At 38.2% G+C, this 11653-nt stretch overlaps 1 protein-coding gene across 7 annotated transcripts in view; it reads left to right on the top strand.

The window, feature by feature from the left end:
• The window catches only part of USP33 (ubiquitin specific peptidase 33), a 63477-nt gene extending 52977 nt beyond the window's left edge, over nt 1–10500 (top strand). For 3 of the 7 annotated variants that reach the window (XM_082354907.1, XM_082354908.1, XM_082354909.1), the window contains 3 exons: nt 7257–7359; nt 8831–8899; nt 9301–10500. In XM_082354907.1, coding sequence (XP_082211033.1) covers nt 7257–7359; nt 8831–8899; nt 9301–9458 — 330 coding nt within the window. In that variant the 3' untranslated portion in view covers nt 9459–10500. The remainder of the gene's footprint in view (nt 1–7256; nt 7360–8830; nt 8900–9300) is intronic. The other 4 variants (XR_014234303.1, XM_082354911.1, XM_082354910.1 and 1 more) reach the window with 2 other exon arrangements.
• The last annotated feature ends 1153 nt before the right edge of the window (nt 10501–11653 follow it).

Below are 11653 nucleotides of genomic sequence, written 5' to 3' on the forward strand. Positions count from 1 at the left end.
CGATGTTAATTTCCACATTTTTATCATCTGTGTTAAACGTGTAGGAAAAAGTCCTTGTGTGTTTAGCAACTTACTCTGAAATGGTCTAGGAAAAGAAAATTTCTTTGTATTGTACTGGAGTTTTCCTGTAAGTTTGAGATTGTTTCAAAGCTAAAAAGAATTTTTTAATTGCACAAAGCTCTGGAAATTACCTATGTTGCTTACCACTGGCAAGTCTCAGGAGAATGCTCAGAAACTTGATAGACTTGATAAACCGCTAATCTCAGGACCCTGGTGGGTTATCCCGAGGATGCTGCTGTTAAAGACGTTAGCTGCCTATGGCACCGAGTGAGGGATTCTTGGGAAGATGCTTGGAAGTGGTGGCAAAACGCTACTTGTGCCATCTGTGGAGGCCTCAGTCCTGCCACAGCTGCCACCAGAGGACGTAGGGGAAGTTTCTCTTTCTCTTGTGCCTTCCATATATTGCATGTATCATTGGCAGTGGCTGATCTGGAGCACTACTGGCAAGCGATCCTGGAAAGTGAAGTCTTCTCTTTTCATAGAAGAGAGAGTAAGAATGAATGGAAATGATGCATTAACAGATAATAAATACAGTATAGTTTGCCCCCCTTGTCATATGCATTCATACAGCAGCAACAACAGTAGCAGTAGTATCATGTTTCTGCCTAACATGATGCAGCTAGCTCATGTACCAATAGATGCAGCATTTATCCTTTCCCTAAACTTGGGAAACCCGAAGTCCCATCAGTCAGTATATCCATTTCTGGATGATGATCATTCATATTTAGTTCAGTCAGTTTAGTCATAATCTCCCTTTTATATTCTGCAATCTAAAGAATAAACCATAAGATTAACCATCAACAACATACCTTCTATGAAATAGAGGAATGAAAGAAAGGAAAAATAAATTGGTAATTTTTCACAAATTTAGAAATATTTACAAATATGTATTGGGTTGGCCAAAAAGTTCGTTGGGTTAGTGAATACATTGTTCAATAAAATTCTCGTGAAAATGAAAAAGGTGTCTTTTAGTTCTACTTAAAACCGAATGAACTTTTTGGCCAACCCAGTGCATGGAGGAAGGAAGAAATATGTGTCTACAGCTTATAACTACCCATTCCATATTCTCTGTTTTCTCAGCCAGCACTTCAGCTGGTTAGTTACCTGATAAAGTAACCCAGACCTTCGTTCCTGAAGAGTCTGAGCTCTTTGTAGTCTTGCCTGTGTTAGATTTCTCTAGTTTATGAGCTTTTAATCTGTGGATATGGAAATACTGAATGGTGCTTATAGTGGATTGAATGCTGGTCCCCAAAAAAGGTGTTTCCGTGTCCTAATCCCTGTGAATTGACTTTATTTATGAAAAGGGTCTTTTTATATATAATTAAGGATCTTGAGACAAGATCAACCTGGATTATCTGCATGGACCCTAAGTCTAATGATAAGTGCCCTTATAAAGAGATGCACAGAGGAGAGATACACAGAGAGAAGAGGTGAAAGCCATATGAAGACAGAAGACAGAGATTGGAATATACACTCACAAAGCAGAAGGTTGAAGAGGCAAGGAACCGAATCTCCCCTAAATCTCCCCTTCTTCTCCACAAGAAGCACGGTCATGCCTACACCTTGGTTTGGACTTTTGACCTTCAGAACTTTGAGAGAAAAAATAATCTGGTTTCAGCCACCAAGTTTGTGGTGATTTGCTATAGCCCCCCTCTGAAACGAATACAGTGGGTATAACCTGATTTTCAGACATAGTTCTCCCTGTTTCTGTTGTGTAGTAGTCATTTTATTCTACTTTTCATATAGCCTTACCCCCTTTGCCTCTTGGTTCAGTGACATGAGGAACCCAAAATGGCCAGAGGAGTGTCTCATCTTCCAGTCCAGTAAAATCATTGTTGTGTCCCTTTGGAACCTAATACCTCTAAACTAGTAGAGGCCAAAGTTGTGATAACTAGAAGCAAAAAAGCTTTTGTGTCAGTAGGTAGTAATAGATAAACTCTCCTACTTCCTTTACCTGGTACCTACCCTCATGCTTTCTGGTTGTGGGAAAAACAGCACCATAGGGTTGTTTCTAGTTTGGGGCATATACTCCATCCTATAGGATAGTACCAACCCCACAGTGTTTTGCCACCCAGGCACAAAAACAGTATTCAGTAGGCCAGCAACTTTTAGGTGATGCCATATGGTAAAGTCAGTGAATTCTATGGATGTGAGCCTATTGCTTCATTTATTTTGTGTAAAATTTGTTACATAATCAGAGGTGATATGGGATATCATCTCAGGAAATGAGACATTCAGTAAGACCAACAATGGTGATACTGGAAGAAACATTGTAGGTTAGGAAGGTAGGCCCAAATCCAGTTCTAAGCATTTGTAAATCATTTATCATCAAGGGGCTTGTATATATCCAGATTATATAATATAAAGAATTCGTACAACTCAAGAAGATAGATATTCCAATTTAAAAATAAGAAAATATTTTAATACACATTATCCTTAAGATATGAGTGATAAGCACATGAAAAGGTACACACTCTCAGTAGTCATCAGTAAAATGCAAATTAAAGCCACAGTGAGATACCATTACACACTTCTTAGAATGGCTAAAATAAAGAAGTGGACAATATCAAGTTCTGACAAAAATGTAGAGCAACTAGAATTCTCATATAAACACTGTTGGTGGGCATGTGGTGTCACATGCCGGATGACAACCAGTTTGACAATTTCTTATAGGTTAAACAAACACTTAGCACATGAGTCAGCAATGTCACTCCTAGGTATTTACTCCAGAGCATGAACACTTATGTCTGCAAAAACCTGTACACAAATGTTCATGAGCAGAATTGCTCATTATTGCCCCAAACTGGAAATTGATATGTCTGTCAGGTGGCAAATGGATAAAAAAGCTGTGGTATACTACTAAGCATAAAAAAGGTAGAACTACTGCTGCATGCAGCAATATGATGAATCTTAGGAACATTATGCCAAGTGAAAGGAACAAGACAAAAACGACTATGTAATGTCTAATTCCACTTATATGAAATATCTAAAAAAAAGATAGGGACTTCCCTGGTGGCACATTGGATAAGACTCTGTGCTCCCAATGCAGGGGGCCCAGGTTTGATCCCTGGTCAGGGAACTAGATCCCACATGCATGCTAGAGCTAAGAGTTCGCCTGCCACAACTAAGGAGCCTGCGAGCTGCAACTAAGGAGCCCTTGAGCCACAACGAAGACCCAGTGCAACCAAATAAATAAATTAATTAAAAAAAAAAAACAAAACACAAAGTAGGTCAGTGGTTTCCTGGGGCTGAGAGGAAGTGATTGATTGTAAACTGGCACAGGGGAGTTTTTGGAGTGTCAGAAGTGTTTTAAACTGGATTGTGTTGGTGGCTGCACAATTATAAACTTACTGAAAACCATTGAACTTTACACTAACGCTGTGTGGATTATACTTTAATGAAGCTGTTTTATAAAATCCAAGTCTATAATTATTCCATAAAACTAGGGTTTTTTTTGTCTTTTTCTACCACCACCCCTTTGAAAAAAAGCAAAAAAGCAATGTCTTAGTGTAAAAAAATAACAGGACTTACCTGGCAGTCCAGTGGTTAAGACTCCAAGCTCCCAATGCAGGCGGTCTGGGTTCCGTCTCTAGTCAGGGAACTGGGATCCCGCATGCCACAAAAAAATTTTAAAAAACAAAACAGAACACTAGAGTACAAAAATAGGTGCCCTTGCTAGACTGGAAATTAAGTGGAGTTTCTGAAAAATTGAGAAAGCAGATAGGATCAGTTTGAAGAAGCGAACCAGTGTCATGGGAAATGACCACACAGGCTTTAAGCATGGAAGCGGCAGATACTAATAGTGATCTCAGCACTCTGCCCCCTGCATTGTACTAAGCAGCAAACACGAAGGCGTCTGCTTGGATTGAGCAGTGAATGTGGACCCTTGGGTTGGTTAAAGAAGGCGTTACCTTAGATAGCTTGTAATACCTAGAAAGAATTGTGTCTTCCTAAGTTATGCCTTAAAATAAATGATTGATCCTCAGAGAGATGCATAAGGATATTGTATCCTAAAAACAAAACAAAACTCAATAGATGGGTTGATTGAATGGCAGAATAAATACTGCTGGAGAGCATATTAGTGTACTGAAAGATCTAGTGAAGGGTTTCTCCTAAAATGAAGCACAAGGATAAACAGGTGGAAAACAAAAGTTTTGACACGTTGGATAGATACAGAATCCAATGTTTTTCTAATAGGTATTTTAGAAGAGAGTAGAGAGGTGGAACTCCTTTTAGAGCAACAGTGTAATTTCTGAGAACTAGAGAGAAACAGATGCCTTTAAATAACTGGGGTGATTATACTTAACTCAATTTTCAAAAGCCCCCACTTAGACACATAAGGAAGAAATGTCCTAATGCCAGAGAGAAAGAAAGTCCTGAAAGTGTCCAAACCTGGTAATGCTGTGAATGAAACGGATTCATCTGACAGAATCAGTCTAACATTACGTTTCAGAAATCTCAGTTCTCTAAGGATAAGTTGTACATCACAGGAAATCCAAACTTTAATTCTTTACCTGGAGACAAACATGCCTTGATTTCATCAGAGGCAGCCACAACATTATTCATTGTCTTTCATTGTTCTGTGGAAGCAGCTACCTTGTGTCCCAGAAAGATCCTTGCCCTCAAAGAGCTTACATTTAATAAATAACAAATACATTATATATCAAAAGGTAATGAGTTCTATAGTGAAAGAAGATATCTAACAGGATAAGAGGATCAGGAGTATAGTGATGAGGGGAGGAGTCAGGTGCAGTTATAAACAGTGGGATCAAGATCGGCCTCATTGAAAAGGTGACATTTAAGCAAAGACTTGAAGGAGGTGAGGGAGATATTCAAATATCTGTAAAAAGAAGGGATACCCATGCAAAGGCTTTGAGAGACAGGAATGTATCTGCTTGATTTTGGGAATAACAAAGAGGTTTGTGTGACCACAAGTGAATAAATGAGGAGGAAAGTACTAGAAGATGAAGTCAAATCATGGGGCCAGATCATAGAGGTACTTCTGAGGTATTATTATAAGGATCTCTGGGGACAATGGCAGGGTTTGGATTAGATTTGATCATAGGGGAGAAATGAGCTGAACTTCACTGTTTTTGTCCATAGGTAGTATGTACCGTGGGCATTTAGTTACCCAGCATGAGATATCTTCAGGAGTCTCACTGTCTTTTCACACTATTACAATTAGATAATTTTCAAATACCCTTCATTTTCCTCAGGCCCTGTTGCTGTTTCTCTCTCTCTCTTTTTTTTTTTTTTTAATTTATTTATTTAATTTATTTTATTTTTGGCTGCGTTGGGTCTTCTTTGCTGCATGGGCTTTTCTCTAGTTGCGGCGAGCAGGGGCTACTCTTTGTTGCGGTGCACAGTCTTCTCATTGCGGTGGCTTCTCTTGTTGCGGAGCACGGGCTCTAGGCACACAGGCGTAAGTAGTTGTGGCGCACAGGCTTAGTTGCTCTGTGGCATGTGGGATCTTCCCGGACCAGGGCTCGAACCCGTGTCCCCTGCATAGGCAGGTGGATTCTTAACCACTGTGCCACCAGGGAAGAAGCCTCTGTTCCCCTCTTTCTATGCCAGTTTTTCTGTCAGTTTGGTTTTTGGTTTCGTCTCGTTTTGTTGGGGTTTTTTTTTTTGTTTGGTTTTTTTGTTTTTGTTTGGTTTTTTAAATTTAATTTTTTAAAAAAATGTATTTATTTAGTTTTTTTTTTATTTTGGGCTGTTTTGGGTCTTTGTTTCTGTGTGAGGGCTTTCTCTAGTTGCCGCAAGCGGGGGCCACTCTTCATTGCGGTGCGCGGGCCTCTCACTATCGCGGCCTCTCTTGTTGAGGAGCACAGGCTCCAGACGCGCAGGCTCAGTAATTGTGGCTCACAGGCCCAGTTGCTCCGCGGCATGTGGGATCTTCCCAGACCAGGGCTCGAACCCGTGTCCCCTGCCTTCGCAGGCATATTCTCAACCACCACGCCACCAGGGAAGCCCTTTTTGTTTGTTTTGTTTTGGCTGAGCTGCATGGCTTGCAGGATCTCAGTTCCCCGACCAGGGATTGAAGCCGGGCCAGGGCAGTGAAAGCCCGGAATCCTAACCACTAGGCCACTGGGGAACTCCCCAATTCGGTTTTTTAATTGAAAGTTGTAGAAGTCAGATTGGCTAACTTAAGCAAAAAAAAGAAATTTATTGAAAAGAAAAATTGAATAACCAGACCTCCAGAAATCCAGGAACCAAGGTATTCCTGTATAGCTAACAAAATTGACATTGGAATGACTCCATTCAAATCATTAGGTTACTCCTCTGAAGATTTCCATTTCTAGTAGTTTTGCCTAGTTTTACCCATTTCTTGGGCCTTAGGACGAGAGGAGGAAGTAGAAGGTCTTCAAGGACTATCCCACCACTTTTGAGAATTTATCCTATATATATGTTGTTGTTGTTTTTTTAAATATTTATTTATTGATCTTTGGCTGCATTGGGTCTTCGTTGCTGTGCCTGGGCTTTCTCTATTTGTGGCGAACGGGGGCCACTCTTCGTCGTAGTGACTTCTCTTGTTGCGGAGCACGGACTCTAGGTGCACGGGCTTCAGTAGTTGTGGCTCGCGGGCTTCAGTAGTTGTGGCTTGTGGGCTCTAGACCGCAGGCTCAGTAGTTGGGGCGCATGGGCTCAGCTGCTCTGCGGCATGTGGGATCTTCCCTGACCAGGGATCGAACCTGTGTCCCCTGCATTGGCAGGCGGATTCTTAACCACTGCGCCACCAGGGAAGTCCTATATATATGTTTATTGTCTATGAAATAACATGTACAGAACTTTTCGTTTCAACATTCTGTTTGTAATAGCAACATGTCTACCAGTATCTTAAGTGAATGGAAGTAAGATGTAGACAGTGGGTATGGTATGTTTAAATAAGATTTACACATCAGATTTTTAATAAATATGTGGAGTATTTATTGCTTTGAAGACTTTTTCTTGACCATTTTCACTTATCCAATCATTATGCCCCTTTTGTGTATACTTGATAAACTTTGAGATATAACCTAGAATGTTTATTAGGTGTTACCATGTATCCTAGTATTAAGTTAACTTAGCATCAAAGTTAAGTCACATTCTTTGTGTGTGAGGAATTGGCCTTATCAGATGCTGAAGTAGAATGGTTGTATTGTTCTGCTACAAAGCAAGTTCTAGATTTTAGATGACTAATTTTTTTCCCTCTATAGCTCAACAGAGCATTCCAAGAGGAGGATTCTCCAGCTACTTTTTATTGCATCAGTATGCAGTGGTTTAGAGAATGGGAAAGTTTTGTGAAGGGTAAGGATGGAGGTAAGTGTTTAACTGAAAGACGAAATTCTTTGCAGATTTTTTGTTTATTTAACAAATGTTTTTTGAATATCTACATGCACTTGGGATTACACTACAGAACAAGAGAGAAAAAAACGTACATTCTAGTTTATATGTTGGTTATTTTTAATTTTTTAAAAACTTTCATGGATTATAGCATATTCATAGCAGATATAAAGGAACTGAATAAAAATTAGTCTGTGATCTTAACATTGAAAAATTTTTTAAAAAATCCTTCCAACAATAAGATTGGTTAAATTATAGTTTATCCATTACAATAGGATACTATGTGGACTTTAAAAATTATTTGTGTAACAGTGTTTAAAATTTAAAAATAAGATGTTCTTGATATATGAAAAAGGTTATAATGCAGTATGCATAGTTGGAACCTTTTGTTTAAAAAAAGAAAAAGGCAAACATATGCAAAGGCAGAAAGACCTCAAAGGTACTAGAACAGTTTGCCTGTCTTTCTGTAGTAGGATAACAGTATCTATTTCCTTCTTGTGCCTTTTTTTTTTTTTTTTTAAACAGTTTTTGATAATGAACATGCACTGTACTTTTGCATCCAGGGGGAAAACAGGGTTTCTTTCCTTAAATTAAAAAAAGGGGGCTTCCCTGGTGGCGCAGTGGTTGAGAGTCTGCCTGCCAATGCAGGGGACACGGGTTCGAGTCCTGGTCTGGGAAGATCCCACATGCCGCGGAGCAACTAGGCCCGTGAGCCATAATTACTGAGCCTGCGCGTCTGGAGCCTGTTCTCTGCAACAAGAGAGGCCGCGATGGTGAGAGGCCCGCGCACCGCGATGAAGAGTGGCCCCCGCTTGCCGCAACTAGAGGAAGCCCTCGCACAGAAACGAAGACCCAACACAGCCAAAACTAAATAAATAAATAAAATAAAAAAATTAAAAAAAAAAAGGATGCACTTTGGGAATTCGCTGGCAGTCCAGTGGTTAGGATTCCGCACTTTTCACTGCTGAGGGCCTCGGTTCAATCCCTGGTCGGGGAACTAAGATCCTGTAAGCCGCAGGGCCCAGCTTTTTAAAAAAAAAAAAGATGCATTTTAACATTTCATTTTATAATGCTTTTATTTTTAGTTTAATGACGGTCTAAAACCAAGAATTGCATTTCTTTTTAAATTACAAAGAATTGTTCTTTTGTAGCATTAAAAGTGCATTTTAACCTGTAATCCCCAAATGGATACTTAAGAAATCATTTTTATTAAATTTTGGATGGTATTGAGAGAACTTCTCTCAGCTTCTTTCCTGGTTCCATTTTGGGGGAATTAAGACCCAAAAAGGAAGAAACTCAAAAGAAGACAGTTAAGAACTGACTATAATAATCTGACTAAAAAATAATCTGATTATACAGTTGTATCCTTCATTAATTCAGGCATAGAAATATGCAGTTCTTTGGTGCATTTATACATTTTGATTATTTGTTTTTCCTTTTGACTTAGATCCTCCAGGTCCTATTGATAACACTAAAATTGCAGTCACCAAATGTGGCAATGTGATACTCAGGCAAGGTAAGTTTGACTAATACTATTAAGCCTTTATTTGTTAGTAATTTGTCACACTGTTAAGAATATATCATCACTAGCCATCTATACCACCTTTATATCCAGCTCAATGATGTAATTCATACATGAATTAAGACAAATAGTGGAAAAATTGCCAATGTTTAATTCTTATCTGAAGAAAGATTTTAAGGCTGTTAATAGGAGGCAGGAAAAAGGATCTCTAACTTTTTAAGGCAGACCATAAAGTTGCAACTTACAACAGTATGGGCCGGTAGTCTGAAGATTCATGTTCCAAAAGTTCTCAATTATTCCTAGAGTATTCATGCTGGGGGTACATTATGAAAGCTTTTGCAGTATGAATATGTAGGTTTGTAAATATTATTCTTTCTCTATATACTTAATTTTAGGAGCAGATTCTGGTCAGATTTCTGAAGAAACATGGAATTTTCTACAGTCTATATATGGTGGGGGGCCTGAAGTTATCCTACGACCTCCGGTTGTTCATGTTGACCCTGACGTAGTACAAGCAGAAGAAAAAATTGAAGTAGAAACTCGGTCTTTGTAATTTTGAGGATATAGAGAGTTCTGATGAGAAATCACTTTCACTTCTGCTGACATATTCCCATGCAAAAACATTCCTAAAAGCATGTTTATTTTCTTGATTTTTAATATTTTATCTTTTATTCCTTCTTACTGGGCATTATGGAAGAATGTGTCAAAATGTATAATATTCTACAGGTTGGTATATTTAATGCTAGATAACTTATAAAGTCTTTCAGTGTAATATTTTTGAAAAAAGAAGGAATAATTGTGATCATTTGGTAATCAGTAGGTTATCTTTGATCTTTATACTACATGTAAATCCATAGTATCCTTTGTAGCTTTGTAAATACTTTTGCTTTGAAAACTTTTTCATTACTCTAAGCCACCATAATTCTGACCAATCTTTTCAGTTCTCCAAAAACCTAATTTAATTGTATAGTTTTGACATGGCTTCATATAATAAAGAGCCTATTTTAAATGGAGAGTAGTAGTCAGAAAAATGTTGTTAATCTCCTAAAGCTCAGGAAACTGTTAGGGTGTCACTTCTTTTGCACTGCAGCATATAAACTAGCATATTAATATTTACAAAATGTCTTTTTGAGTGTATCAATGGTGTATTTAGTCTGAGTGGAATTTGTGTCAACAGATATTAGTAATTTATTGCCTCTTATACTGTAAAATGTTAAATTTCAGTTCCTATAACCCTGAATAGTATTCATTAATATCAGTAAAAAAACTTAGGGTTAGTTTTAGGGCACTTTTTATTTTGAGAGCATGGAGTATAGAATGTGTCAATGAGATGGTCGATAAAGCTGAAGCCTCTTGCAAAATGATTTTTTAAATGAAATGCATAAAGTCTTTTTGAATAATATAATATGCACTGCTATTTGCTTGATTATGTGATGTCAAAAGTTTAACTATATTCCAAGTACAAAAACAAACTGGATTACTTTCAGAATGTTGAATAGCATTCACAATGGCTTTGTTTTGGTTTGGGGCAGCTGCCACCAGCTAAAACAGTGTTATTAAAATTAGTTCAATAAAAATGATTTAAAAATGTATAACTTGGATGTATTTATTTAATAGATATTAAGGGTGAAGTGTATAAAGTTTGTTAATGTTAATGTCTTGTTATTTCTTAATCAGAAGTATGCAAAATAAGAAGTCATTTGGTATAGTATTTGAAGTTTTGGTATTTAGTGAAATGAAATAATCAGCCATTAGAATCTATTTGAATTTTGTAAAAAAAATAGTTTTTAGTTTTCTTCTTTCTCATGATTATGCTATAATCCTCTTCAAGGATTGAATGATATTACTGATCTGTCTTGTATCACCAGAGATCAGTGTAATGCCTGGTATTTAGGAGATAATCAAAAAAGATTAGTTTTTAATAGTGCTTGCCATTTATTACATATTTATGATGTTTCAGTCACTCAACTAAGGGCATTACTTATATATATATATATATATATATATATTTTTTTTTTAATATATTTATTTAGTTAGTTAGTTTTGGCTATGCTGGGTCTTCGTTGCTGTGCGCACGCTTTCTCTAGTTGCAGCGAGCAGGGGCTACTCTTTGTTGCAGTGTGCAGGTTTCTCATTGCAGTGGCTTCTCTTTGTTGTGGAGCACAGGCTCTAGGCATGCGGGCTTCAGTAGTTGTGGCACACGGGCTCAGTAGTTGTGGCTCGTGGGCTCTAGTGCACAGGCTCTGTAGTTGTGGTGCACGGGCTTAGTTGCTCTGCGGCATGTGGGATCTTCCCGGACCAGGGCTCGAACCCATGTCCCCTGCATTGGCAGGCAGATTCTTAACCACTGCACCACCAGGGAAGTCCCGCATTACTTATATCTAATCCCAATTATAACCCTATGACTTAGGTCAGGTGGTTTGCCCAAAGTCGTACAACAAAGAAGTAGCAGATATGGGACTCCAACTAAAGTCATTGCAACTTTATACCACTGTTCTTATTCACCATATTTTCTCCCACTGAATTATTTTAAAACAGATTATAGTATTACTATTAGATTCATTAATAGCATCTGTCATTGGGATATATAATATGGTAAAGAATACTGGTCTTGGACTTCGCTGGTGGTCCAGTGCTTAAGACTCCGTGCTCCTACTGGGCGTGGGTTCGATCCCTGGTTGGGGAAGTTCCGCATGCCGTGCAGGGCAGCCAAAAAAAAAAAAAAAGAATACTAGTCTCTAAAGGTTT

Source organism: Balaenoptera borealis (genome assembly GCF_965194805.1).
Source record: "Balaenoptera borealis genome assembly, chromosome: 1".
NCBI classification, from domain to species: domain Eukaryota; kingdom Metazoa; phylum Chordata; class Mammalia; order Artiodactyla; family Balaenopteridae; genus Balaenoptera; species Balaenoptera borealis.